The 27755-nt window shown below is 42.5% G+C and overlaps 1 protein-coding gene across 2 annotated transcripts in view; it reads right to left on the bottom strand.

The window, feature by feature from the left end:
* PGM2 (phosphoglucomutase 2) overlaps window positions 1-26778 on the bottom strand; it is a 35961-nt gene extending 9183 nt beyond the window's left edge. Inside the window, exons 1-8 of one of the 2 annotated variants that reach the window (XM_034771878.1) lie at window positions 26626-26778; window positions 14536-14703; window positions 9794-9900; window positions 9345-9429; window positions 7578-7661; window positions 6491-6684; window positions 5619-5808; window positions 4726-4823 (exon numbers count right to left, since the gene is read on the bottom strand). In XM_034771878.1, coding sequence (XP_034627769.1) covers window positions 4726-4823; window positions 5619-5808; window positions 6491-6684; window positions 7578-7661; window positions 9345-9429; window positions 9794-9900; window positions 14536-14703; window positions 26626-26679 — 980 coding nt within the window. In that variant the 5' untranslated portion in view covers window positions 26680-26778. Of the gene's footprint in view, window positions 1-4725; window positions 4824-5618; window positions 5809-6490; window positions 6685-7577; window positions 7662-9344; window positions 9430-9793; window positions 9901-14535; window positions 14704-18621; window positions 18790-26625 lie in introns of those variants that run through there. The other variant, XM_034771879.1, reaches the window with a different exon arrangement.
* Between the last annotated feature and the right edge of the window lie 977 nt (window positions 26779-27755).

Genomic DNA, 27755 nt, shown 5'->3' on the forward strand with positions numbered 1-27755 from the left:
ACATCACTAAAGTTGACATAAATGAAGACCTACAAAAACAGTACCTGTTGTGAAAGAGAAGCAGCCTCAGTCTCTTGCATCTATTGATGCCAATAGGCACAAAGTAATGCCCAGCAACAGTTTAGTGTAATAGCAGATGACAAACTACTTGCGCTCTAACGGGAGTTTCTGTCAAGGAAGAAGTACAGATACTGTAGAAGTCTATTCTTAACATACTAGTTAGTGTACAAACATCTTCAGCAGGAGGAAGAGGACAGGACTCAAAATGCAAGGACTATGGCTGGCCAAGAGATCAGGAAAGAGAAAGGCACAGAAAAGCAAATACACACATTGTGTGCTTAATTCAGACCTAGCTCTCACTGCTATAAAAAGTGTGCTAAACTACAAGCAGAGTTTCTAATACAGAATATTAAAATCAGATTTAAAAAAAACCTAAAGATGCATTTGGCACTCTGCTCTAGGTAAATGTCCCCAGCAGAAGCATTTTCTTTTCCCTCAGTGCCAAGGAAGTCTTGTGTGTGTGTTTGACACATGCAACATTTTGCTGGCTGCTTGACCTTCTTCCTAATTAACACACTTGCTTTTTACATTTTATTTTTGCTAGTATGCTAGTGGACTTGGAAATTCTGTTCCTGACTGAAATGTACTTCTGATTTAAAACTTCAGTGCACGCATCATTATCTAAGAACGGCCATACTGGGTCAGACCAAAGGTCCATCTAGCCCAGTATCCTGTCTTCGGACAGTGACCAATGGCAGGTGCCCCAGAGGGAATGAACAGTACAGGTAACCACCAAGTGATCCATCCCCTGTTGCCCATTCCCAGCTTCTGGCAAACAGAGGCTAAGGATACCATCCCTGCCGATCCTGGCTAAAAGCCATTGATGGACCTATCCTCCATGAATTTATCTAGTTCTTTTTTGAAACCTGTTGTAGTCTTGGCCTTCACAATATCCTCTGGCAAGGAGTTCCACAGGCTGACTGTGCATTGTGTGAAAAAATACTTCCTTTTGTTTTAAACCTGCTGCCTATTAATTTCATTTGGTGGCCCCTCGTTCTTGTGTTATAAGGAGGTGTAAATAACACTTCCTTATTTACTTTCTCCACACCAGTCATGATTTTATAGACCTCTATCATATCCCCCTTAGTCATCTGGTTTCCAAGCTGAAAAGTCCCAGTCTTATTAATCTCTCCTCATACGGCAGCCATTCCATACCCCTAATAATTTTTGTTGCCCTTTTCTGAACCTTTTCCAATTCAAATACATCTTTTTTGAGATGGGGTGACCACAACTGCACGCAGTATTCAAGATGTGGGCATACCATGAATTTATATAGAGACTATATGATATAATCATTGTTCAAAAGGGGCGGGGAAGAAGGCAAATCTAGGTATGTTTGCTGGCAAAACATTAATATCCTGGAACTGACATGGCTACAACTACACAGCATAAAACATTTTAGAGTAAAGGATGACAGGCTTCATCTACATGTCCTTAATGGACCCAGGGGAGAGGGTGCTGACAAGTCCATTCCTCTTCCCAGATACAGAAGAGCCTCTCTAATCCACACAGCTGGAGCAAGGAAAAGCCCTTGAGTTGCTGTAGGAATGAAGAAGATCTGAGCAATTCTGATGCGCAGGAAGAATACTTGTGCTCTCCTCCTCTTCTTCCGTGGGAGCTTGAGAGCCTGAGTTCATTGGAGTGGTGTAAACTCAAACCTCTCTAATTTCAACAACCACAGGAGGAGACATGTTAAATAGCACTCTCTCAGCACTCAGCCTGTGTCAAGGATGGGGCCTGGGTTTCAAATCACTCTGATAGCTCATATATAGTGAAATATCACCCATACTGCCCCTGCCCTTTGCAGAAGCAGCAGAACTTTGTTCTGTACTGCAAGGAAATGAAAACCTGAAGTCCACCTTCAGTACAGGTTTACAGTAGGGCTGTCGATTAATCGCAGTTAACTCACATAATTAACTCAAAAAAATTAATAGAGACAAAAATATTAATCGCAGTTTTAATCATACTGCTAAACAATAGAATACCAGTTGAAATTTATTAAATATTTTTGGATGTTTTTCTACATTTTCAAATATATCGATTTCAAGTACAACACAGAATACAAAGTATACAGTGCTCAGTTTATATTATTTTTGATTAAAATATTTGCACTGTAAAAAACAATAGTATTTTTCAATTCACTTCATACAAATACTGTAGTGCAATCTCTATCATGAAAAATCTACATTTACAAGTTGCACTTTTTGTCACATAACTGCACTCAAAAACAAAATGTAAAACTTTGGAGCCTACAAGTCCACTCAGTCCTACTTCTTGTTCAGCCAATAGCCGAGGAAAAAACACATTTGTTTTACATTTATGGGCGATAATACAACCCACTTCTTAATTACAATGTCACATGAAAGAGAGAATGGGCGTTCACGTGGCACTGTTGTAGATATTGTCACAAGATATTTATGTGCGAGATGCGCTAAAGATTCATATGCTTCTTCATGCTTCAGCCACCACTCCAGAAGACGTGCTTCCATGCGGATGATGCTCATTAAAAAAAATGCGTTAATTAAATTTGTGACTGACCTCCTTGGGGGAGAACTGTACGTCTCCTGCTCTGTTTTACCTGCATTCTGCCATATATTTCATGTTATAGCAGTCTCGGATGACCCAGCACATGTTGTTCGTTTTAAGAACACTTTCACTGCAGATTTCACAAAACACAAAGAAGATACCAATGTGAGATTTCTAAAGATAGCGACAGCACTCAACCCAATGTTTAAGAATCTGAAGTGCCTTCCAAAATCTGAGAGGGACGAGGTGTGGAGCATTGCTTTCAGAAATCTTAAAAGAGCAACACTCCAATTCAGAAGCTACAGAACCCAAACCACCAAAAAAGAAAATCAACCTTCTGCTGGTGGCATCGGATTCAGATGATGAAAATGTACATGCATCAGTCCGCACTGCTTTGGATCATTATCGAGCAGAACCCGTCATCAGCATGGACGCATGTCCTCTGGAATGGTGGTTGAAGATGAAGGGACATATGAATCTTTAGCGCATCTGGCATGTAAATACCTTGTAACTACATGAGGTGCCATACGAACGCCTGTTCTCACTTTCAGGTCACATTGTTAACAAGAAGCGGGCAGCATTATCTCTGCAAATGTAAACAAACTTATTTGTCTGAGTGACTGGCTGAACAAGAAGTAGGACTGAATAAACTTGTAGGCTCTAAAGGCTATTAGCCAGGATGGGTAAGGAATGATGTCCCTAGCCTCTGTTTGTCAGAGAGTGGAGACGGATGGCAGGAGAGATCACTTGATCATTACCTGTTAGGTTCACTCCCTCTGGGGCACCTGGCATTGGCCACTGTTGGCAGACAAGATACTGGGCTGGATGGACCTTTGATCTGACCCAGCATGACCGGTCTTATGTTTTAAATACAGTTTCTTGTACATAATTCTACATATGTAAGTTCAATGTCATGCTAGAGATTTCACTACAGTACTTGTATTAGGAGAAATGAAAAATACTAATTCTTTTGGTTTTTTTACAGTGCAAATATTTTTTTATCAAAAATAAATGTAAAGTGAGCACTGTACACTTTGTATTCGGTGTTATTGAAATCAGTATACTTGAAAATGTTGAAAACATCAAAAACTATAAATAAATGGTATTCTATTATTGTTTTAACAGCACGATTAATTGTGTTTAATTTTTTTAATTGCTTGACAGCTGTATAGATTAATGTCTGCTCTACCAGATTAGGTGAAATGAGAAACATTAAATTTCTGGGTGGTAGTATTCAGCAGTGCACTCCAACTGAATCTCTATCATCTAGTACAGCTTTTCAGAAGCTGTCTATGTGATGCTGGTCACTCAAGGGGACTACTGGATGGTAAGACAGAATTACAAGTCACATAGGCTACAGGCACATCTGACAAATGTGGCAGGTCCCCACTTTCTGTGGCCCCAGCAACAGAATCTAAACAGGTACAAATGTCCAGCTATGCATGTTTTACAATGGAATTGAGAACTAGTAGCCAGATCATTGGAAGTTGCTGAGCACCTACAAATCTCACAGGAGTCAAAGGGAGATGCAGATACACAGCATCTTTGAAAAATCAGGCTCAAGGTGTCTGATAAATATCTTACCATATGTAGTCAATCACTACCCCTATTCTTGAACTGGGGAAAAGATAGAAGGGGGGTTGATATCTGAATGAACTATGCTGTCCCCCTGATTCTGGAGGTCAATGAAAGAGTGACATGCAATTAAAGATGTTAGTTACTACTTACTAAATTAAATGAGTGAGAAAGCATGTTTTGCAGTGTACTACGGAAGGTTTCTATTTAAAAACCTTGATAAACTATAAAGTAGACTAAGCTATTTGGGGTAAGAGCTGTCTCTTCATATTTGTCTTCTTTTTGTACATCACCTAGCACAATGGACTCTAAATCATCATTGCAGCCTCTGGGTGCTATTGCAATATAGGTATTAGCAATTCCCCCCCGCCCCTCTCCCCCACACTTTTAAAGATCTCAGGTTTTCCCAATAATATCTATGAATCTACAAAAGATAAGGCCAGAAGGAACCATTGTGATCATCTAGTCTGACTGCATAATACAGGCCACAGGACTTCCTAGAATTAATTCAGGTTTCAAGTCAAATAGCTGTGGTTGAACTACAGCATATTTTTATTACTGTACCTTTCTTGTTTCTCTGCAACAAGAAGTCGATCAGCATCTGGGTCATTTGCTAAAATAATTCCAGCCCCTTCTTTTTCAGCCAAAGCAAAAGATAACGTCTAGAAAACAATGGTAAAGTGCAACACCAGAGAAAGATCAATACTTCCAAATAATATTTTCACTTTCTTATAGGTCTGTAACACTCCCATGTTATTTTCACTTGACCCCACAAAATCACAAAGCTATGTTTATAGTAGAAACACACTCCTTAATTCATTCAAGGGTACCCTCAGTATTGTAGAGATCTCAATGGGTAGCAGCAGTACATCAAAATAAGATAGGGAGTGTGAAGAGTAAATTAATTACACCTATTTCTACATTTGGGGGCTGATTTAAAGCCCATTGAATTCAATGAGACTGCATTGAAGTTAACGGACTACTCACACAAGTCAAGTTACTCCCATGAATGTTTGCAGATAAGGCCTTAGATAATGTTTTCATCCCTCAGCTAATTTGGTATCATCTTATTCTATAGTTTAACTGTTAACAGCTGTTGGATTCAGGTTGTTAAATTTATTGTAATTGGACATTTTTTAAAGATGGAGGAACATTCTCTTTTTTTAAGGGCCATTTTAGTCTCCATGCTGATACTGTATATTCTACTAGAGAGCAAAAGAAAAAAAAATCTTCTAGTAGTTTATCTTGTTATTATCCAGTTCATTAAAAGCTAAACAGGAACTATGAAAAGACCCTTGTTAGCTTTTCAAGAAATCGAACGGAATAAAAACTCAAAACGAAAAAACTATTTTATAAAAATTTCATATCTAGGTTTACAGTGACAATTTCTGGCTGGTGGAGAGAACACTTTTTAATATAGATTGCAAATATTAAAAAAAAAAAAAAAAGATATTTACCAGTACACCTTTACCCTCTTCAGGATTTGGGTACTTTACTGTTGGAAATTCTGGATCAGGATCCTTCTGTTCAGGAACAGCCAATGGAGGTTTAAAGTCAAATGCCTTAAAGGCTGACTGCACAAATTCATGGCCTACACCATGCACAGAAGTGTGGATGAACTTTAGCTTTGTTTCCTTGTTTATATTCCTGAAATGAAGTAAATTAATGATGATGTTAAATTAATATGGCCACTGTGTGCCACTTAACAGGGTTCAGAAACAACCATGACTCAATACTTTGCAACAATGTTAAACTATGAAACCAAAGACAGTTAGTTTGGAAAAGGTACCTTTTTTTACCACTATCTCTAGCCCTACATATGACTGTACCAAGACATCAGATAAGATAAGCTCTACAGAACCTTATAGAGCACCAGAGGAGGGGAATAACATGCATGACTGGCTGATAACATTCAGTACCCCAAGTTGAGTAATGGCATTTAAACAGACTTCTACATAGGAGCAGAAGCTAAACTGAACCACAGTACTATCTGTTGCTATGTTATTTATCTGTCACTCACCATATACTTGTTATAATTTTTAAATACTTTACTTAGAGGCACATACAACTAAGAACTAAAACCATTTCTTCTCCTAAGTTTGTAATATTGCAGCATCATTTTTCATACATTCCTGGCTTTCTAGTATATTGAGTTTAGCAGTTGCTAGCCTAAGGATGAAGTTAATGTAACTGACAGAAGTTAAAGTTTTAGTACCCAGCTGCTCCCCCTCCCCATCCCCAGTTTTAGTTTTAATCTTTCTTGTTTAAAATCAAGTTAAAAATATAGGTTTGTCACCAAGAGAATGACAATCAATCATCACCAGCTCACCTGTGAAAGCAGTGCTTTTGTATGTCTTTAAAGTAGTCCTTATTGATAGTGACATAAGGATCATGAAGTAGCAAGCTGCTGTCAACCAGACTGTCATCCCAAGCCTGAGGCCATGGCTCTTGGTTCTCTTCGATAGCTTGAGAGATTCCTTTGTCATGAGGTGAGGTTATCTGTGCACCATTTTCCCAATAAACCTAAATGGTACACAGGACACACAGGGGTTATTTTAAACATGAATACCTTTACTGATTTTAGCTGGCTAAATCCTGGAACAACTCATGGCTGATTCCAGTAAATACAGCTAAAACAATACAGTGTAACATACTTTGGATATAGATTTCCCCAAGCTTTGTTTTTCTGAGGATGTCATACCCTATATTTAAATCCCCCATGGAAAACAAGTAGACTACCATCAGGCTCATCTCATTTAGAGATAAAACTAAATTTCAGACCATTTGCTAGGCAGGTAGTTAATACTTGTCCATAGTATATTGTATCAACCTACATAGTTTCCTCTAATTTTATATATAACCACTATGCATGAGACAAGAGGTGGGGGGAGTGGGGAGGGAGGGAAGATTTTTTTTTTGAGGGGGTACTAAAAAAAAGACAATTTTTAACTGCAAAAGCAGTCAAAAACTTTTAGTCCCCAACACCACCTGCTTCTCTTGGTCTTCGAACTACTTCCACACATGCAACAAATCATTAAAGTCATGTTACTATAAAATTCTTAAAACTTTCAAAGGTCTGAACATATTTGAAAAAGCAGCAAGATTATTGAAAATTAAAAACATTATATATAAACATTTTAGAACAGTAAGCAACACATTCTGGAGGAATGAACACAGGATGAATGAAAGATCTGAGTTCTAATCTTGCCTCTGCCCCTAACTTGCAGTATAGCCCTGGGCCAACCACTGTCTCATCTGTAAAATGGGGATTATACTACTTACCTCCCTCCTTCCTAGGGCTACTATGAAGATTAAGGACTGGATAGCTTTTTTGAACATACAGAGTGCTATTATAAATGCTATTATTACATAGTCATGTCTGAAAACAGTGGAAGATTTAAGTTATATAGGAATACCTTGTAACCATTATCTTGTTTTGGGTTATGGGAAGCAGTAATCATAATTCCAGCAGAAAGTTTCAGATGAGTTATTGTGTAGGGCTGTAAAACAATAGTATAAAGAGAATTATCCTGGGGTCTCCATCCTGTCAAATTCTGAAAATCAAGCCATCGATGCAACCATACAATCATGATTTCAAGTCTAGAAAATATCTGTATTCTCTTTATTGATTGTGAGCCATGCCATCTAGTGGCCTGACTGGTTAAGTGCAGCCATATTCAGTACCACACATGTCCAATAAAAGTGTAAGGTCAAACAAAGAATATTTGATTTTCCAAAGACTAAATCTGGACTGAATATACCAAAATAATGAAAACAAAGAAATAATGTATATGAAAAATGTTAGCCCAGTTCATTTTACTGCTGTGAAATGTAAGTATAACTAATTCCCTTCACAGCATGTTTCAATTGAAGTTTATTTAAAATTATAGCTATAGAGTATCCATATTTAGGTCAACCAGAATTCAGAGTACAGTAGATTCCTCCAATTTGGGACAGCACAGTGAACGACTGTCACCATCAAGAAGTGTTCCTAACTCAGAGGACATTTTAAAAATAATGCTTGTCTCCTGAGAGCAGTAGCCAGACCACTGTGTTACTGGACTAGTTAGTAGGCATTTTGTGCACTGGGTTAGGGACCAAATCTTGTTAGTTGCATGGCAGCCCAGCATGGCCAAAAGGAGCAAACCAACAGTCAAGAACAGGCAATAGTGAAAAATTCACACAGTATTACGTTAAAGGAGGAAATGAAAGCTGTTACATGAGCAAACATGTAGAAAAAGTATGAGCACAAGACACACTAAAGACCTAAGCATGACCATTACAAGAGCATATCCTCATTAAAGAGCAGTCATTGCCATCACATGGCTTAAAATAATTTCCTGAAAGACAAATCATTGAAGCATGGCCTCATTGAAGAGTATTGTATAGGAAAACCAATATTTTTTTCTTCTATTTTGAAATTAGAATAATATATTTGTAGAACATAGTAACCCAGGGATGATGGGAGATATATGACTTTATTGTTTCAATCTAAGAAATGCTTAATATTTTTGCTACTAGACAGGTGTGCTTCTATAGCGCCAGTTTAACACTAGATAGAAGTTACTGGAATATGATATTGCAAACACATTAAGCAGTACAGGAGGTCCTGAAATACCCAATACCATTGGCAGCTACCAACTAGTTAGTAGCTGATCTAGTTTAAATAATGTTATTTGCTGGAAATATTGTCCAGATTCTTGGCATTCAAGCTCCCCTATCTATAAATATATATGCATCTTTTGGAAGACATCAGCCGTTGCTCATAAGCAGAAGTGTAGTGGCTAAGCTTCCAAAATTCAATAAGTAACATGTACCCCATCAGGCAGGTGTGAAGGGACATACATATCCTTCAGAAACTCTGGTGGCCCTCACATCCCCATCCTTCAGAAGAGCTGCTATCTGGGCAGCAGCACAGTATGATTAAACGGAATCAGAAACAGGCAGAACACTGGCTGCTTCAGAAGAAGCTGAGAAGTTCAGGGTAAAATATCGACTGCATATCCTAATCAGTTCCTCTATGGCTTACTGTACCTGAAGCAGCTAGGATCTTAAATAAGCCTGAGAGTAGCAAACCAATGAGCTGATAAATCAGTTTGTTTTTTCTAAAAAAAGATAATAGTTTTTTGTACTTGATAGTACCCCATTATGTTGTATGAAAAAGAAATTATAGATAACCATACCACAAAAGGTGTTGGTGTTATATTGGAGAAGAGGTACACTGGAATTCCCTGACTGATTAAAGTTGTTGCAGCAAGCCTTGCAAACCTAAATGACAATAAAAGTTTATTTGGAAATACATTCATGAGATTCTCTTACTAGACAGTTAAATAAAACTCACAAGGAGCATATAGATTTGATTCTGGTGTAATTCATTTGTCCCTTATTCTGGTTACAAACATGGTCCAAATTATGCAGTACAGACTGGATTTTACCTGTATTTCATACCAAAATGCCAAAGAAGAGCAAAGCTTTATTTCTGATCTTCAGATGTACAGTGTACACATTTTTACATTCAAATTGCACACACATCTAACTGCTCCTAAGAAAATGCTATTCAAGCAGTGACCAAACTAGAATACATTCCATATAACATGCAAAGAAAATCATTTCTACAGATTACTAAGCGTACCTCTTGCTGCTACTTCCACTTGAAGGATGGGCGCGAGCATCAAAACCAATAACTACCCCTCTTTTCTTTAGGTCACTGAAGTTCTTTTCAAGGTACCTGCAAAATCCCTAAAGACAAAAAACTCAGAACTCAATCTTAGTATTTTTAAATGTGACTGCAATAAATTTTAAAATCTTTAAAAAAAGCAAGTAAAGTACTCTAAATTGGGTTAGGGTACAATTTTCCGGGAGCAAGAAATATTGATTGAAAACCAAGAAAATGGAGAGTCTTCAAACAAAAAACTAACACTGATGGGTTTTATAATGTGAATAATTCCAAATGAAAAATTTAATCCAGGTAGACTAGATAAAAATGATAATTTGGATTACAGAACTTCAAAAATGATTAATACAGATGCTCTTTTCCCATGCTTCTGGCCTGAAAAAGTAAATCACTACTAGTCAATACATTCTATTTTTAATCTCAGAAAACACCAAAATGAAGCCTGTTTAGGACAAAATAAATCAGTGACACGGGATAGGACCCAACTTTTATTCAGCATCTCCATGTACAGCAAATCTACTCTAGAATTTATGTGGCATTAGAACTTTTATGCAAATTGAGGCTTAAGCCAATTTAGTAAATCTGAGTAATTTGTGATTTCCTAGATTTTTAATGCTTGAGACAGTAGGAAAAGCAATGGAGCTCCTTTAACTAAGCTAACAATTTTGTACATAAATTAGGGTTGTCAAGTGATTTAAAAAAAAAATCAAAATTAACCATGCCGTTAAACAATAAAATAACTTATTTAAATATTTTTGGATGTTTTCTACAGTTTCAAATATATTGATTTCAATTACAACACAGAATACAAAGTGTACAGTGCTCACTTTATATTTATTTTTGATTACAAATATTTGCACTGTAAAAAAGAAACAAAAGAAATAGTATTCCAATTTACCTAACACAAATACTGTAGTGCAATCTCTATCATGAAAGTTGAACTTACATTTGTAGAATTATGTACAAAAAAATAATTGCACTCAAAAATATAACAATTTCAATTTAGTTTCAATTTAAAACCTGAGAGCCTACATTCCACTCAGTGCTACTTCTTTTGCAGCCAATCACTCAAACAAACAAGTTTGTTTACATTTGCAGGAGATAATGCTGTTTGCTTCTTGTTTAAAATGTTAACTGAAAGTGAGAAGAGGCATTGGCATGGAACTGCAGTGGCTGGCATTGCAAAATATTTACATGCCAGATGCGCTAAAGATTCCTATGTCCCTTCATCTTCAACCACCATTCCAGAGGACATGCATCCATGCTGATGACAAGTTCTGCTTGAAACGATTCAAAGCAGTGTGGACCAATGCATGTTCACTTTCATCATCTGAATAAGATGCCACCAGCAGAAGGCTGGTTTACTTTTTTGGTGGTTCGGGTCCTGTAGTTTCTGCATCTGAGTGTTGCTCTTAACACTTCTAAAAGCATGCTCCACACCTTGTCCCTCTGACATTTTGGAAGGCACTTCAGATTCTTAAACATTCGGTTGAGTGCTGTAGTTATCTTTAGAAATCTCACAGTGATACCTTCTTTCCGTTTTGTCAAATCTACAGTGAAAGCGTTCTTAAAACGAACAACATGTGCTGGGTCATCATCCGAGACTGCTATAACATGAAATATAAGGCAGAATGCGGGTAAAACAGAGCAGGAGACATACAATTCTTCCCCAAGGAGGTCAGTCCCAAATTTAATTAATGCATTTTTTTTTTTTTTTAAACGAGCATCATCAGCATGGAAGCATGTCCTCTGGAATGATGGCCGAAGCATGAAGGGGCATATGAATCTTTAGCACATCTGGAACGTAAATACCTTGCAACGCCAGCTACAAAAATGACATGTAAACGCCTGTTCTCACTTTCAGATGACATTGTAAAGAATCGGGCACCGTAAACGAACTTGTTTGTCTTAGTGTTTGGCTTGTAAGCTCTAAATTTTTACATTGTTTTTGAGTGAAGTTATGTAATAAAAAAAATAAATAAATCTACATTTGTAAGTTGCACTTCCATGATAGCGAGATTGCTCTACAGTACTTATATTAGATGAACTGAAAATTACTAAAATTTAGCAAAAAGAAGAACAGGAGTACTTGTGGCACCTTAGAGACTAACAAATTTATTAGAGCATAAGCTTTCGTGGACTACAGCCCACTTCTTCGGATGCATATTTGTTAGTCTCTAAGGTGCCACAAGTACTCCTGTTCTTCTTTTTCCGGATACAGACTAACACGGCTGCTACTCTGAAACCTAAAATTTAGCAGTTACATGGCCCAATGCGGGTGGTGGGCTCCTTCTGCGCTGGTCTGGGCGTGCGGGAGCGGCCCCTTTCTGGTCTCCTCCTCTTATGGGGCACTGGGGACTGAGAATGGTGCCACCCACTACCCTATGTGGGACACCTATGTAGGGAACCCTGCTGGTGCCAAGGGTCTCTGGCAAAGTCCTTCCTCAGCGCTGACTCATGCCTCATCGGTGCTGGCACACTGCACACAAATGCTGAGGTGCTCTGTCGGCTCCGCCGAGCCAGGGTCTGAGCGAGGACGTAGAGCAGCCTCCATCAGAAGGATCTTGAGGTGCTGATCCATCTCCTTCTGAGTCCTCGGATAAAATCCCCTGCAGATCTTGCCGCATTCTTTCTGGTGACTCTCCCCCAAACACTTCAAGCAGGAAGCATGGGGGTTACTTCTTGGCATAGACTCGCCACACACTGCACTGGGTTTAAACCCCAGGAATCGAGGCATGCCCCAGTACCGGAGTAAACGGGGACAATAAAGGGAGAGGGTGTGACGTTATCTAATTAAAATATGATCATGCAAACTATTGTTGCTACAACTGTTATATAATTGCAACAAATCTTATATAAAGTGTGACACATTGCCAGAAAGAGTTAAGCAGCTTGCAGGTTGATTGACTCTGGGTCAACAATTAAGGACACCTTAGAAAAGTGTGTGAATGGTAATTAAGGCCATTCTATGGTAGATAAGGTAGAACTTTGAAATGCAAACCTATATCGTTAGAAATCAGAGGTAATGCTAATTGTATGCGTGTACTCATACCCTGTTTAATGCTAGCCAAGTAAACAGACAGTTCCTGTCTGTCACTATAGCTATTGATTCAGAGATCAAAAGGGAATATTAACATTTAGATGAATCTTGGGTGCAATAATGTCATTGTCTGTGTGTCTCTTTAAAGTTTGTGATAAGATAATGTATCCATTAAGTAGTTTATGTTAATCCATGTAGTTAATTACCGGTGAGGTTTAGGAAACAGGTTACATTAGAAGCCTATTGTTCACCCAGAACTGTATGGTCAAGTGGCTGTTAGAAAACTGTATATAAAAGACGCTTGGGTCCTGATCCTGTCATCTCAGATCTGCTTGATGCTTCAATGCAGGGGAAGCTTAAGCCACAAGATTGAGATCCCAGCTCTGACTGGACCACCCTGAATATAATTTGGACTATAACCTATGGACCAATTCTGAAAGAACTCTTTGCAACTACAAAGTTCACCATCTCTGCTATGAATCTGAACCTCAAGAATTATACTCATTTCTGTAGGTATACTGATCTTTTAACCAACACACTCTCTTCTCTTTTTTAATAAATTTTAGTTTAGTTAATAAGAACTGGCTGTAAGCATGTATTTGGGTAATATCTGAAGTATTCATTAACCTGGGGGGTAATGTGTCTGATTCTTTGGAATTGGTAGAACTTCTTTATATGATGAATAAGATTTTCAGTAATCCTCATCATATTTGATTTGGGCATCTGGGTGGAGGCCTGAGGCTGGGCTACTTTAAGGGAACTATGTTGTTGGCTTCTGAGTAACGAGTGAGGTATTACAGAAGCTGTTTTGTGCTGGCTTGGTAAATCTAAATATTGGAATATCCACCAGCTTTGGGGATTGTCTGCCCATTCTTTGCAGTTCACCCTGAGTGACCTAAGTTGGCTCCCCTGGGACTCCGGTCACAGGGGATTACCTGCTAACTGAAACTTATCTGACACTAATTTAACTATTTACAGGACAAAAGTTCAAACTACTAGAGAAGTTGCACTTGCAAAGCAAGAGCTAACGAGTGTTCCAGCTAACTATCACAGATGGTAAGAAAGAACTGAAGTGGTGACAGGTCAGTAGGGCCCTACATTCGGTGCCATGAAGGCACTACCTCAGGGAGTGCCCAGACCGACCCAATGGGTAGTGCTAGAGGAAAAGCCTTCCGGCTGCCACACAAGCACACCTAATTGGAATGGACATGAGCAATCACTTGAAGAAGAACTAGAATTTCAATGACAGGTTTCAGAGTAGCAGCCGTGTTAGTCTGTATCCACAAAAAGAACAGGAGTACTTGTGGCACCTTAGAGACTAACAAATTTATTAGAGGATAAGCTTTCGTGGACTACAGCCCACTTCTTAGTCCACGAAAGCTTATGCTCTAATAAATTTGTTAGTCTCTAAGGTGCCACAAGTACTCCTGTTCTTTTTGTGGAATTTCAATAGATGTTAGTGGGTTTTCTGAAGTGGTCAACATTGGCCTAACTCTGCTCCCACTGAAAACCACCCTTGAGGTTTTGGACAGTGGTTAAGCTCAATTTTATTTCCATATTTCATCTCGTTACTTTTTCATTAAAAATCTGCATTCAGTAGAAATGAATAAGAAAACCCTGCAGTTAAGTAATAACAGAAAAAACAAAGTGAACCTGGTACCTGAGTTGTCTGGATAATAGTCAAGTCATTCATCTGAGAAATTCCTGCCCCCATGGGTGCTCTGAGTCCTGCTGTCCCAAACTCCATCCGTGAACTAAAACATTTTTGTAGTTCTCCTGCATTTTTTTCAGCAACCAGTTGCTTCACTATTTCTGAGGTTTTAGTATTCTGTAGAAAGATAAAATTACAATATATTGCTATTCTGAAGAAGCTTGTTATAACTTTAGTCTCAAACTGTGACATTCCTTACCATTTCTTCTACTGAACTGATTCTCAGACTAGACTTGGTATAGCACATCTAAAACTCCAAAGTATTGGTCATAACACCTTCATAATTTTAATCAGTGTTATTAAAATGGATTGTTATTCCAATACTATACCCATAATGCAGCATACCAATTGCAGTTTGCATACCAGTTTGAGAACCCGACGCTGAAATCTTAGAAATCTTTGCTACTTTTGAAAGTCTGCCAGATACAAGAATATTAGAATACAAGATGAGAGAATTTCAGTTATGCAAATAAAGGAATTTGAAAGAGAAAGCATACTGAAAGGCTATTTAGGGAGATTAATAATTCTGAAATATTACTTGTATAGTATTACAAATGTGCATGAAGCAGGGGGTGGGGGATGGAAGGGCAGCATCTCTGCCCCACAAGTTTAAAGTCTTCCTAATACAATAACTACAGGAGAAGGAAATAAGTGAAGGGATGAAAATGGAGAGAAGATCAGAGAGAATATATTCATCCATCCTGACGGTTACACTTTTTAAGATTAATAATAAGCTACTTTAATCCTCCTTGAATAAGTGAGTTTTGAAGAGGGAATTAGAAGAAAGGGTCTCATCACCAATTCTAGAATACAACCTTACTCTATTCATAATGTGGTGGGGGCTTTGGGGTTTTTTTTTTTATTTTGTTTTTTAGTTCATTATGCGCACCACTTTGGAGGTATTTTCCCCTTTTCTTGGAATGTTACATGCGAAACAATTATAATATCTCATTCTATGAAGTGCACAAGATCTTCACCATATTAATATACCCTTACATTTGCAATCTCCATATTAAAAAGAGTATTGGGTTCAAATGTCTACAATAGTTGTATTTCCCTGAGCTCTGATGAGCCAGACAGAACATTAAGACAAGTGATAGTCCAGTGGTTAAGGTGCTAGCCTAGGACCTGTGAGACCTGATCTCGAGTACTTGCTCTGCCACAGACTTCCTGTGTGACCTTGGGCAAGTCACTTACCTCTCTCTGACTCAATTCCTTGTCTGCAAAATGGGATGAATACTTCTTCTCTACCTCACAGGGTGTTGTAAGGATAAATACATTAATGATTGTGAGGCATTGTGATGCTCTGTACCTTAGGGGGAACATCAGCACCCCCATGTGCATCCTTGTAAAATGATTGTGTGGTATCCAATGCAAAGTTTGTCATGTCGGGTGTCTTCAGAAGGCTCATGATGCACTGAGCATTATTGTTACAGGTTATAATTTCATGCATGTAGTTATGAGGCTCAAAAATGTATCCTCATGGCTTAAAACAGGGGTCTCAAACACACTGCCCGTGGGCCACATGCAGCCCATGGGGTTCTTTCACGCGGCCCGCCAAGCTCACCGCGCTCCCTCTCCCCCCGCCTACCCCGTTCGCCGCGAGCCCCGCGCTGCTCCCTGAAGTGGCTGAAGTACCATATGACCCTGCAGCCCCGGGCAGGGGAGTGGGAGGTGAATAGAGGGCTCCATGCTCTTGCAGCTCCCATTGGCCGGGAACTGGGAACTGCGGCCAATGGGAGCTTTGGGAGAGGTACCTGGGAGCTTTGGGGGAGGTACCAGGAGAAGCAGCAAGAGCAGCACATGCTGCTGTTTCCCCTCCCTCCCCAGGGACTCCGGCTGCTTCCTGGAGCGGAGCGTGCCGGGGACAGGGACAGGGCAGGCAGGCATGGAGCCTGCCCTGGTCGTCGTGCACGGCGCTGCCACCCCTGATCCGCTCTAGGTAAGCGGCGCCGGGCCGGAGCCTGTATCCCGCACCCCTTCTGCACCCCAACCCCCTGCCGCATCACACCTCTCCTGCACCCTAACTCCCTGCCCTGAGTCCCCTGCCACAACCTGCACCCCTCACCCCTCCTGCACCCCAGGCCGGCTCCAGGGTTTTTGCTGCCCCAACCAGCAAAAAGAGGGGTGGGAGGAGCCGCAATCACGATCTGCGACACTTCGTCTCTACCACCGCTGCTTCAGTCTTCAGCGGCAATTTGGCGGCTGGTCCTTTGCTCCGAGAGGGAGTGAGGGACCCGCCGCCGAAGAGCCGGACATGCCGCCCCTCTTCGTTGGCTGCCCCAAGCAGCTGCTTGCTGCGCTGGTGCCTGGAGCCAGCCCTGCCCGCACCCCAACTCCCCGCCCTGAGCCCCCTGCTGCACCCTGCACACCTCCTGCACCTCAACTCCCTGCCCTGAGCCCCCACGACACCCCACACCCGTCCTGCCCACCCTGGGGGCAGGGAGGGGCAGAGTTGGGGTGAGGACTTAGGGGAAGGGGTGGGAAGAGGCGGGGCAGAGGCAGGGCCTCATGGAAGGAGTGGAGTGGGGGCGGGGCCAGGGGCAGCAAGTGGGGAGTGTCAGTGATGCTGCTCTCGGGCCAATGCACTAGTCCTCATGCGGCCCTTGGGGTCATCTGAGTTTGAGACCCCTGGCTTAAAATAAGCCCAGGCAAAAACTCTCCAAGAGCAGAGAGGCAGTTCACACCTCATCATGGCAGCTGTGGGGCAAACCCAGCTCAGCCTCACAGGAACAAAAGAATCTTTTAGAGAGTCACCCCCCTTCCTTTGGTCAGTTTGGAACTGCGATGAGGTAATGCTCACCTGACTCTGAAGGGGCAGGGGGAAGGAAGGGGCTCAAAGCCAAGAGGGAAGAAAGGACATTTTAAAAGGGAGAGACATTTGCCATGCTCGCTCTCTTGCGCTTACATTTACAGACACACACCAAGCGACTGAAGAGCAACCAGCCAGCCTGTGGTGAGAAGCATCTAAGTTTGTAAGGGCACTGAAAGTGTTAAGATCAGCTTAGAATGCGTTTTGCTTTTACTTCATTGGACCAAATCTGACTTATTATGCTTTGACTTATAATCACTTAAAATCAATCTTTATAGTTAATAAATTTGTTTATTCTACCTGAAGCAGTGTGTTTGAAGTATGTCAGAGGCTCCTCTTGGGATAACAAGCCTGGTACATATCAATTTATTTGTTAAATTGACGAACTCAGATAAGCTTGTAGCGTCCAGCGGGCATAACTGGACACTGCAAGACGGAGGTTCCTAGGGTCGTGTCTGGGACCAGAGATATTGGCCAGTGTCATTCGCTTGTGAGTAGCTGGGAACAGCTTACATGCCAGAGGCTGTGCATGAACAGCCCAGGAGTGGGGGTTCTCACAGCAGAACAGGGTAAGGCTGGCTCCCAGGGTCAAGAGTTGGAGTGACCTAGCTGTCCAACAACACCAGAGGGGAACATCACAGGCATTCAGATGCTACAGTGATGGGTGCCAATAGAGTACCTTAGCTAGATTGGGCAACAATGCTATGTGATATGTGGTGTCTTGTGCAATGAATTATCCATCCCATGACTGCACACATTGTCTACTGAAGTGCAACAAAAGTTAGATTTTAAAATAATTACATCCTATAGAGGATCCTACAGAGAATTGCTGAGTGCAAAGCTCACCACAAAGTTGTAAAGTGTAAAAACAGCTACAGGATTTTTTAAAAATATAAACAAACAAGCTCTCCCCACAAAGTAACATAATTACATATTAAAAAATACTTTATTTCACAATAGGAAAATAAATACAGAAAATGAACTTTGTGTACATCATGTATTGACAAAGTATCCTGGGGCCTATCTGCAAACTGTGACTCATGGGAGTAATTCCAACAAAATCAATGCAACCATTTTCATGCATAACAGTTCACAAGATCAGGACCTTATTTTGTTATAACTGGGATAGTGATATGCAGTTTATCAGTGATCAGAAGTGAACTTTACTTTTGATTTTGTAACTTTCGATTGGGATTAAAGCAAGCCCCTTGGAATCCAAGTACCTGAGTGGTGTTTACTTGGATCACAGTACGCGTACAAGGGTTATAGCAATTCAAATTGGGTTTGCTCAACAACAAATATTCTTGGAGCTCATTGTGTGAAAAACAGTTGCAGACTGGCTCATCCCCTTTTCTCAATCATCACAGTGACCAAACAGCATGTTAATCAAGAACATCTGCAATTTCAAAGAAGATAGCAGTTGATAAAAATTAATGTATTAAAATGTTTAAGTACATTTTTCTATTTGAAAAACTACTTAAAATTAAATTTGAAATTATGACAGGCCTCATAAAAGTCACTGGCTAAGCAAGCAGAACGAGAGTTTGTTGAAGTGCTAAACCAGCTTTTGATAGCAGTAGCTTCTTGTGCAGGTGCAGAGAGAATACCTACTTTCTTGATCACTGTGGACACCACCATCATCCAGCTTGTCACTCAGGCCCACAGCCTTTGCGTTATCTTCACTTCAGATCTTTCAAGGTCCTCACATTTCTGCTGTATCTTGCCAATATTTTCTGTATAACCTTTCTAAGATATGGCCTTTCCTATCCATTCATGTAGCTAAAACCCTCATCCAAGCTCCCATCATCTTGCATCTCAATTAATACAACATCCTTCTCTCTGACCTTGACAAATGCAATCTTGCCCCACTTGTATCCTCTCAGAATGCTTCTGCATCACTTTCCATGCCCGTTGCTTTGACCATGTCACCCCTCTGTTTGCATCCCTCCACTGGCTCCCTCTTCATTATCACATCCAACATAAGGTATTGATACCAATCGGCTCTGTGTTCTTGGGGAAAGGACGCAGTATCCAGCCTGTCTGACTCATGAAGGACACCCCCGCCCCCCACCTCCCAGCCTCTGCTTGAACCAAAACCCATCAGAAGACAGACTTACAGAAAGCAATGAAAAGGCAGTGGGAGACACACCTAAACCCCTCCTGACAAGGGTGACAGGATTAAGGCAACTCCCCTAGCCTCATCTGCATCAAAGATGAGACGGGGGGCATCTCTATTAGCATACAGAATTGAGAACAGAGATTACCGCAGTGAACTCTGGGACCAGAAAAGCAGGGAAGCACTGCATCATGGGGGATCTCTGCTCCAGATGTTAATGAACCTATGCCTGCACACACCCAGCTCAGCAGTTATCAGACCAATTCTAGTAATGAATCCTTGATTGATATCCAAAATACTGAAGCAGCCTAATTGCACCGTGAGCTCCCTGGAAGGACCACCACCCATAGCTAGAAGTGATCAGCTCCTACTGTCTAGCCCAGGGGTGGCCAACCTGTGGCTCTGGAGCCACATGCAGCTCTTCAGAAGCTAATATGCAGCTCCTTGTATAGGCACCGACTCTGGGCTGGAGCTACAGGCGTCAACTTTCTAATGTGCCGGGGGTGCTCACTGCTCAACCCCTGGCCCTGCCTCCACTCCACCCTTTTCCTTGAGCCTGCTATGCCCTCACTCCTCCCCCTGCAAGCCACCTGCATACCATGAAACAGCTGATCAGGAGGTGTGGGAAGGGATGAGGAGGTGCTGATTGGCAGGCAGGAGGAGCTGGCGGGGGGGGGGAGGGAGCTGATTGGGGGCTGCTGACGTATTACTGTGGCTCTTTGACAATGTACATTGGTAAATTTTGGCTCCATCTCAGGCTCAGGTTGACCACCTCCTGGTCTAGCCTAAAGAAAACCCTTGAGTCATCAGTTTACCCATAAACAAATCTATTGTTCTCCCTTGAACCATTGTTGTTTCCCTACAAAAAAACCCTACTCACACTCAAGTAAGTGTTCTGATGCATGGATCCAAACTCTGCATCAGTTCCACTGGGATTTCATCTTTTCCTGACTGATCATGCTGGGGGCTCTGCCTGTCTCCTGCCCTCAGGACCCTCAGCTACCATCACCCCGACCACTTCAAGCTTCATGGAGTGGTGAAACCCCAGCTTTCTCTCTGTGTGTTTTCTTTTCCACCTCAGGTATAACTTTTTAACCCTGACTTGTTTGATAAGGTATAGTTTTCTATATATGACTTTTGTAATCTTTTATAATGTAACTGTTATGTTTGTTTAGGCTCTCCTTGTGTGGTTATCACTATTATTCAATAAATAACTTTTATGGTTAAGCTGGTTGCTTCCCTCCCTCTCTGAACTTTAATCTTTTGTGTTTCTGGCTTCCCTATTTACTCTGCAGCAACACTTCTCTTACCTAAGAGAAAGATCCCTGTAGTGCCCAAAATACTGTGCCGTTTGCTCATCAAGTGGGTTACTGCCAGAACAATTGTAACCTGAAAGTGGGGATAGGGATGTGCTGAACCTGTGACATATGAAGGTGGCAGCTCGGAAGTGCTGCTTGACCCAGACTACTGAGTCCAGGGGCATACAAGGATGGCAGCCTGGAAGTGGTGTTCGACCCAGCCTGCTCAGGCTTACTCTATTCAGGTGTAGTACCTGTGGCATATAAGGGTGCCAACTTGGAAGTGCTGCTTGGCCTGGACTATTGAGCCATGGGGCATATAAGGGTGGCAGCTTGGAAATCCTGCTTGACCCAGTTCACTGAGTCCAGAGACATATAAGGGGTCAGCTTTAAAGTACTGACTGACCAGTCCACTCAGACTTGCTCTGTTAGAGAGAGAGAGAGAGAGCACACACACACACACACACTCATCTGATTCCGGGGTTGGAAGAACACAGCCCTGGGGAACCTAGGTCCTGCAGGATAGCTCCATTGGGAAGAGACTTGCAGGAGGGAGAAGTAGAGCTCCATATGAACACACAAGTGACACAAGCTGTACACTGATAGAATTACAGAACCCCCCCCCAGCCCAGAAGAGTAACCCTAATAAATGAGCGTACCCCAAAGTAACGGGCAAATCTGGTAACAGTACTTGTATTCACTTCCAAGGCCCTACACAGTCAATACCTGTCATTCAGTATCAACCTACTTGTTAAAATTTTCCCACAAGCACCTCCATGCTTTCTACCATGCTGCCCCACATTTGGGAGGCGCTCTCCATAAACCACCTATTACTTGACTACGGTCAAATATTCGAGCAAAGAATGTCCTGATGTAGGCAGTGGCCTAGCTTTTTGATTGTATCATGGTGCCATTTGTTAGCTAGCTTACTTAAATGTCCTAATCACTCACTTTACTACATGCTAATGTCACCTGTTGGGAAAACAAAACTGACTGATTGGCTAGAATCTTAGAACAAACTTTTATGTACATCTTTATTTGTATAACAGGTCATCAATGCAAAGATAAAGCAAAAGAGGATAAGCAAGATGTTTGAAGAGTAGGCCTGTTCCCTAGCTAGTCATTTAAAAATGACTTTCTTTTCCAGTTGCTCTGTGTTTTATTTCTATTTTGATTTTTTTCCCCATCTGTAACTGTTCAGTCTTGTCTAGTTGGCAGCCGGTATCAAGCAGAGTGCCCCAGGGGTCGGTCCCGGGGCCGGTTTCGTTCAACATCTTTATCAATGATCTGGATGATGGGATTAATTGCACCCTCAGCAAGTTTGCAGATGACACTAAGCTGTGGGGGAGAGGTAGATACGCTGGAGGGTAGGCACAGGGTCCAGAGCGACCTAGACAAATTGGAGGATTGGGCCAAAAGAAATCTAATGAGATTCAACAAGGACAAGTGCAGAGTCCTGCACTTAGGAAGGAAGACTCCCATGCACCTCTACAGGCTGGGGACCGACTAGTTAAGCAACAGTTCTGCAGAAAGGGACCTAGGGATTACAGTGGACGAGAAGCTGGATATGAGTCAGCAGTGTTCCCGCGTTACCAAGAAGGCCAACGGCATATTGGGCTGTATTAGTAGGAGCATTGCCAGCAGATTGAGGGAAGTGATTATTCCCCTCTATTCAGCACTGGTGAGGCCACACCTGAGTATTGTGTCCAGTTTTGGGCCCCCCACTACAGAAGGGACGTGGACAAATTGGAGAGAGTCCAGCGGAGGGCAACGAAAATAATTAGGGAGCTGGGGCACATGACTTACTAGGAGAGGCTAAGGGAACTGGGGTTATTTAGTCTGCAGAAGAGTGAGGGGGGATTTGATAGCAGCCTTCAACTACCTGAATGGGGGTTCCAAAGAAGATGGAGCTAGGCTGTTCTCAGTGGTGGTAGATGACAGAACAAGAAGCAATGGTCTCAAGTTACAGTGGGGGAGGTCTAGGTTGGATATTACGGAAAGCTTTTCATTAGGAGGGTGGTGAAGCACTGGAATGGGTACCTAGGGAGGTGGTGGAATCTCCATCTTAGAGGTTTTTAAGGCCGGGCTTGACAAAGCCTTAGCTGGGATGATTTAGTTGGTGTTAGTCCTGCTTTGAGCACGGGATTGGACTAGATGACCTTCTGAGGTCTCTTCCAAGCCTAATATTCTATGATTCTATGACTAATGTTCTCTTTTAAATGCCAACCTAACATTGCTAAAAAAGATAATTACACTTTCTTTTTTGAGGTTCTCATTACATTGTACTTGGAGTTAATTGCATTTTCTATATTAAAGTAAGTAACTTGGTTTTTTGTAATTAAGAATAAGTACCTAAGGCTAAGCCTATTGGAGACAACAGTCTTACTTTTCTTTGCTAATGTTCTAATGAATTAGTGCTTTAAAATATTTGGCCATTTTTGACATTATTTGACCAATGTTTGACCAATTATTCTTGGATTGGTCAAATGTCCAATTCTACTTTAATTTACTAACTACACATAATAGTTACTTTCTTTAATAAATCAGTTAGTTTTAAATACTACACCTGTTTCGATAAGACAAAAAAGCTTATGCATCCAGTACATTCAGGTAGTTTTAGTCAACTAATACAAACAACTTTAAAATGTTTTTGCACATGCTAAATTGAATTTCAATTTCTATTAGAAGATTACAAGTGAAAAATTAGTCTAGTAATTAAGAAGTGTATGATTTCCCCATTTTTAACATAATAAAAATGTAAAAATTAACAATCTGAATCTGTTTTAAGATAAATAATCCATCATAAGTGAGTAATGATATGGTCGGTCCTCATTACATTAAACTTGGTACTTTTTGGCAAAGACCACATTTAGTTGCAAATCAACATGATTTAATGGTTACCAGCTAATTAGAAACAACTTTTCTTTAGAAAAATACCTAAGTAGAAATGAAAACTACAATTAAAATCAATGATTTAAACAATTTTTCCTGCTTGCTGATCATGATTAAAATTGGTGATTTAAATTGCTTGAGTTAAGTCAATCCACCTTAGAACAGTGGGGCCGACGGATGTGCTGGCCACCCTTCCCACAGCCCCCATTGGCCTGGAGCGGCGAACCGCGGCCAGTGGGAGCCACGATCAGCCGAACCTGGGGCCGCAGCCCAGCCCGCCGGGGCTTTCCCTGAACAAGCGGTGCACCAGCTTTGAGAAACCCTGCCTTAGAAGACATTGTTAATTATGACCCAATTACACAGGACCACCAGATGAAAAATACTGTATGGGGTTCTGAGTTATATTTTAAAGAGTCTTATTTATTTATAAAGCTCCCCTGCAACACAAAAGGATGCACCCCTGTATTCACATCCTACGTACTACAATAATAATATTTGTACAAAATATGTCTTGTGAGCTATAATTTGAAAACTAATGACTCACTGGTCAGTAATATTATGGTGAAATGTATGAACAGTAGCAACATTATGTGTAAAGTTATGAAATCCCCTGTATGATGTTAAAGGCACATATTCAAACTCACATAGCCCTGATTAAGTAGAACTGGTTAAGGAGGCCGGTCAAACAAAAGAACGTATGTTTATCTCAATTTGCATCTAAGCTGTAAAAAGAGTCCTCAGACAGCAAGTGGGAGAAGAAAGAAAAATCGACATTTCAGCATAAATAGATGAAAAGAAACACCATGAAGCCTCCTTCCTCCACCAGACTCCATGTCTACTTGCTCTCAGCTGGGAAGAACTTTAGTGAGACATCACACTCAGGAAAATGCTTTTGAAAGGGAGACTGGACTATAAAAGTAAGGGGCAAAAACACCCCAAGTTCTTGTTACGTACCCATCTCTCTCTCCACCTAAGACCACCAGAGAAACAACCATTGGACTTTGGGGCCAGATTCTGGCCTGAGAGTTTGGTCAGCAATGTTACTGGAAATGTGGTACGGAACTTCACTTTGAAGCAAGTCTAGTTTAAGTTTAGAAAGCGTTTTCTCTTTATTTTTCTTGTAACCATTTCTGACTTTAATGCCTCATTTCTTGTACTCAATATCTATCTTTTTGTAGTTTTGTTCTTTAATCAAAAATTAATCCAGTGTTGTGAATTGTTTGTGTAACTCAATTGAAGGCAACAAGCTATTATGTACTGATCCCCTTAGAGGGGCAAAGGGCCTAGTGCACCCTGACTGTCCAGGAGAGGACTGGACACTGCAGAACACACATGGGGGGGGGGGGGGGGGGAGAAGACGACTCAGGATTTGTGGCATGTTGGGATCACCTGCAAATAGTAACCAAGACTCCTGGAAGCTGCTGGGGGTCAAAGCCGCTGGACCAGGGCCGTGGCTTTACACAGACACTTAGGGTGCAACCTGCATACTGGCAGGCTAATTATGAGTGACCCAAGCTGGAAGCTACAACAGCAAAGCATTGCAAGGCACCGCAGGTAGCAGGGCAGGGATGACACAGCCGCTCTGGTCTGGATTGCACCCTGTAATGTCATAGGGACAAAACAGGAAAATTAAAATACAACATTGTTGAAAACAAACTAAATGTAAGAGCCAGATGAGAGGGATAGCTCAGTGGTTTGAGCACTGGCCTGCTAAACCCAGGGTTGTGAGTTCAATCCTTAAGGGGGCCACTTAGGGGGTCTGGGGCAAAAATCAGTACTTGGTCCTGCTAGTGAAGGCAGGGGGCTGAACTCAATGACCTTTCAAGGTCCCTTCCAGTTCTAGAAGATAGGATATCTCCATTAATTTATTTATATAGGATATTCAAAAGCCAAGTAAAGTGCCATCATTAAGAAGGGGCTACTAATAATTAAAATCAACTCTGAAAAAAGTAGTAGAGATTATGATAGCAGCCAGGCAGTGGGACCTAACAGAGTATTGGGCAGGGGCTCTGGAGATCTGGGTTCTAGGCCCAGCTCTACACTACACTGGTTTGCTGGGTAGCCTTAGGCACATCACATCCCTGTGCCTCACTTTCCTGTTCTGTAACACTGTACAGAAGGCCAGGAGCTTTTGCTGAAATGAACTGTTTGGATTAATTTTTTTTCTGAGGTTCAGAATGGAATTATTGGTCAAAACCAGAGAGAAAGAGGGGGCATTCACCTGGGATGTGGGAAACCAAAGTTTAAGTTCCTGCTCTCAATCAAGCCTGACTTTTATATTTAACCACCAGGCCAGCTGAGGGGCGGGGCCCTCTCCCTCCAGAACAGTGGGGTGTCTGGAGGTCCCTTCTAGTCCTACATTTCTATGATTTCATAATTGTTCTGGAAATGCAATGCTTGTTCTCCAGCCCTAGCGACACGTAACAACAATACTCCCTTTGCCAAGGGCTCTGGGATCTAGGGCGGGAAGGCATCCAAGAGTATTATTGCTCTATCAAGGTATTATTCTAATCAACACGTTTGGCCTAAAACTTGAGGCTTAATGAAGCTATTTTCTTCCAGCCCCAGGCCGGATGCGACTCTCTTCCTCTCGTACTAGCGAGGGTTTCTAGAGGTGCCCTCACAGCCGAGCCGAGCCGAGCGGGGTGTTTTTCTCCGTCAGCTCCATAAAAGAAAGCGAAGGAGGCACTGGGACGCCGCCGCTTCCTGCGCTTTGCGACCCACACCCCGCGGGCAGGCAGCGAGCGAGCGGCTCCGGCCAGAGCTCAGAGGCAGCTGGCCCAGGGGGCGTGCCGGGCACTCTGCCGCCTGTCACGACAGCCCGGGGAGCTCAGTCAGCCACCCGTGCGCCGACCGGGGCGATGGCGGGGACAGCGAGGCTGGGGACAGGCAGGGAGAGCGCGCCGGGCCCCGCTCCTTACCTTGTCCCAGCGCAGCCACTGAGCAGCCGCCTCGGTCAGCCCCGGCGCCGCCATCCTGCCCGCTCCGTTCGGCTCAGCTTCCCGCCCGGCACTGCCCTTCCGGGGCGGAGCGAGAACAGCAGCGGCCGTTACCTTCCCCCGCTGAGTCGCAGGGTGGGGCCATCAGCACGGGAGTGGGGCGGGGCGGGGCGGGGCGAGGGAGGGTCACTACCCGGCCCGCTCTGCTGCCCTTACTGAGCACGCGCCAGCCGTATGCGCATGCTCACTAGCGTCGCCTGAAGTTGCTGCTTTGCTGCGTCTCCCGTAGCTCTAAGGAACGTTTTCGGGGCCAGAGAGTGGGGAGCTTTTGTGCAGGGGCCACGCCGTGCCCAGGGGCGGCTGAGACAGATGGAGGGGGCAGGCGCCGGCGCAGAGGCTCGGGACTTTGCGGCGGCCCGCGATAGGGAGGGGCGGGGCTGGGAGGTGCCACATGTGAGAGTGCTTTTTGTGGTTTAGTTTAAGACTCTTACAAACCAACCAAGCTAAACTTAAAAAGGCACTCATATACCTGAACAAGTGGCTGGGATGATTTAGTTGGGGTTGGTCCTGCGGGTTGGACTAGATGACCTCCTGAGGTCTCTTCCAACCCTGATATTCTATGATCTGTGTCCACACACAGCGTTATGGCAGTATAACTATACCAGTTTAAACCTATAACATTAGCTTAGGGCTTGGCTGCACTCAGATGCCGACTTCCACTTTGCCTGGTGGGCGTTCGACCCCCCACCCTGGCCCTGCCCCTGGCCCACCTCTTCCTGCCCCTGCACCGCCCTTGACCTGCCTCCAGTTCACCCCTTCCCCAAAGTCCCTGCCCCTTCCCACCCCCATTCCACCCCTTCCCTCAAGTCCCCACCCCTGCCCAGCCTCTTCTCCACCTCTTCCCCTGAGTGCACCGTGACCCTGCTTCTCCCCCTCCCTCTCAGAAAGTCCTAAGGGCCTCCAAACAGCTATTAGGCAGCAGGAAGCGCTGGGAGGGAGGGGTAAGAGTGGACATGGTGCACTGGGGGGGCGGAGAGCTTGGCTGCTGGTGGGTGGGAGCATCTGCTAATTTTTCCCTGTGGGTGCTCCAGCCCAGAGCACCCATGGAGTCG

This window comes from Trachemys scripta, chromosome 5 (genome assembly GCF_013100865.1).
Source record: "Trachemys scripta elegans isolate TJP31775 chromosome 5, CAS_Tse_1.0, whole genome shotgun sequence".
Classification (NCBI taxonomy): domain Eukaryota; kingdom Metazoa; phylum Chordata; order Testudines; family Emydidae; genus Trachemys; species Trachemys scripta.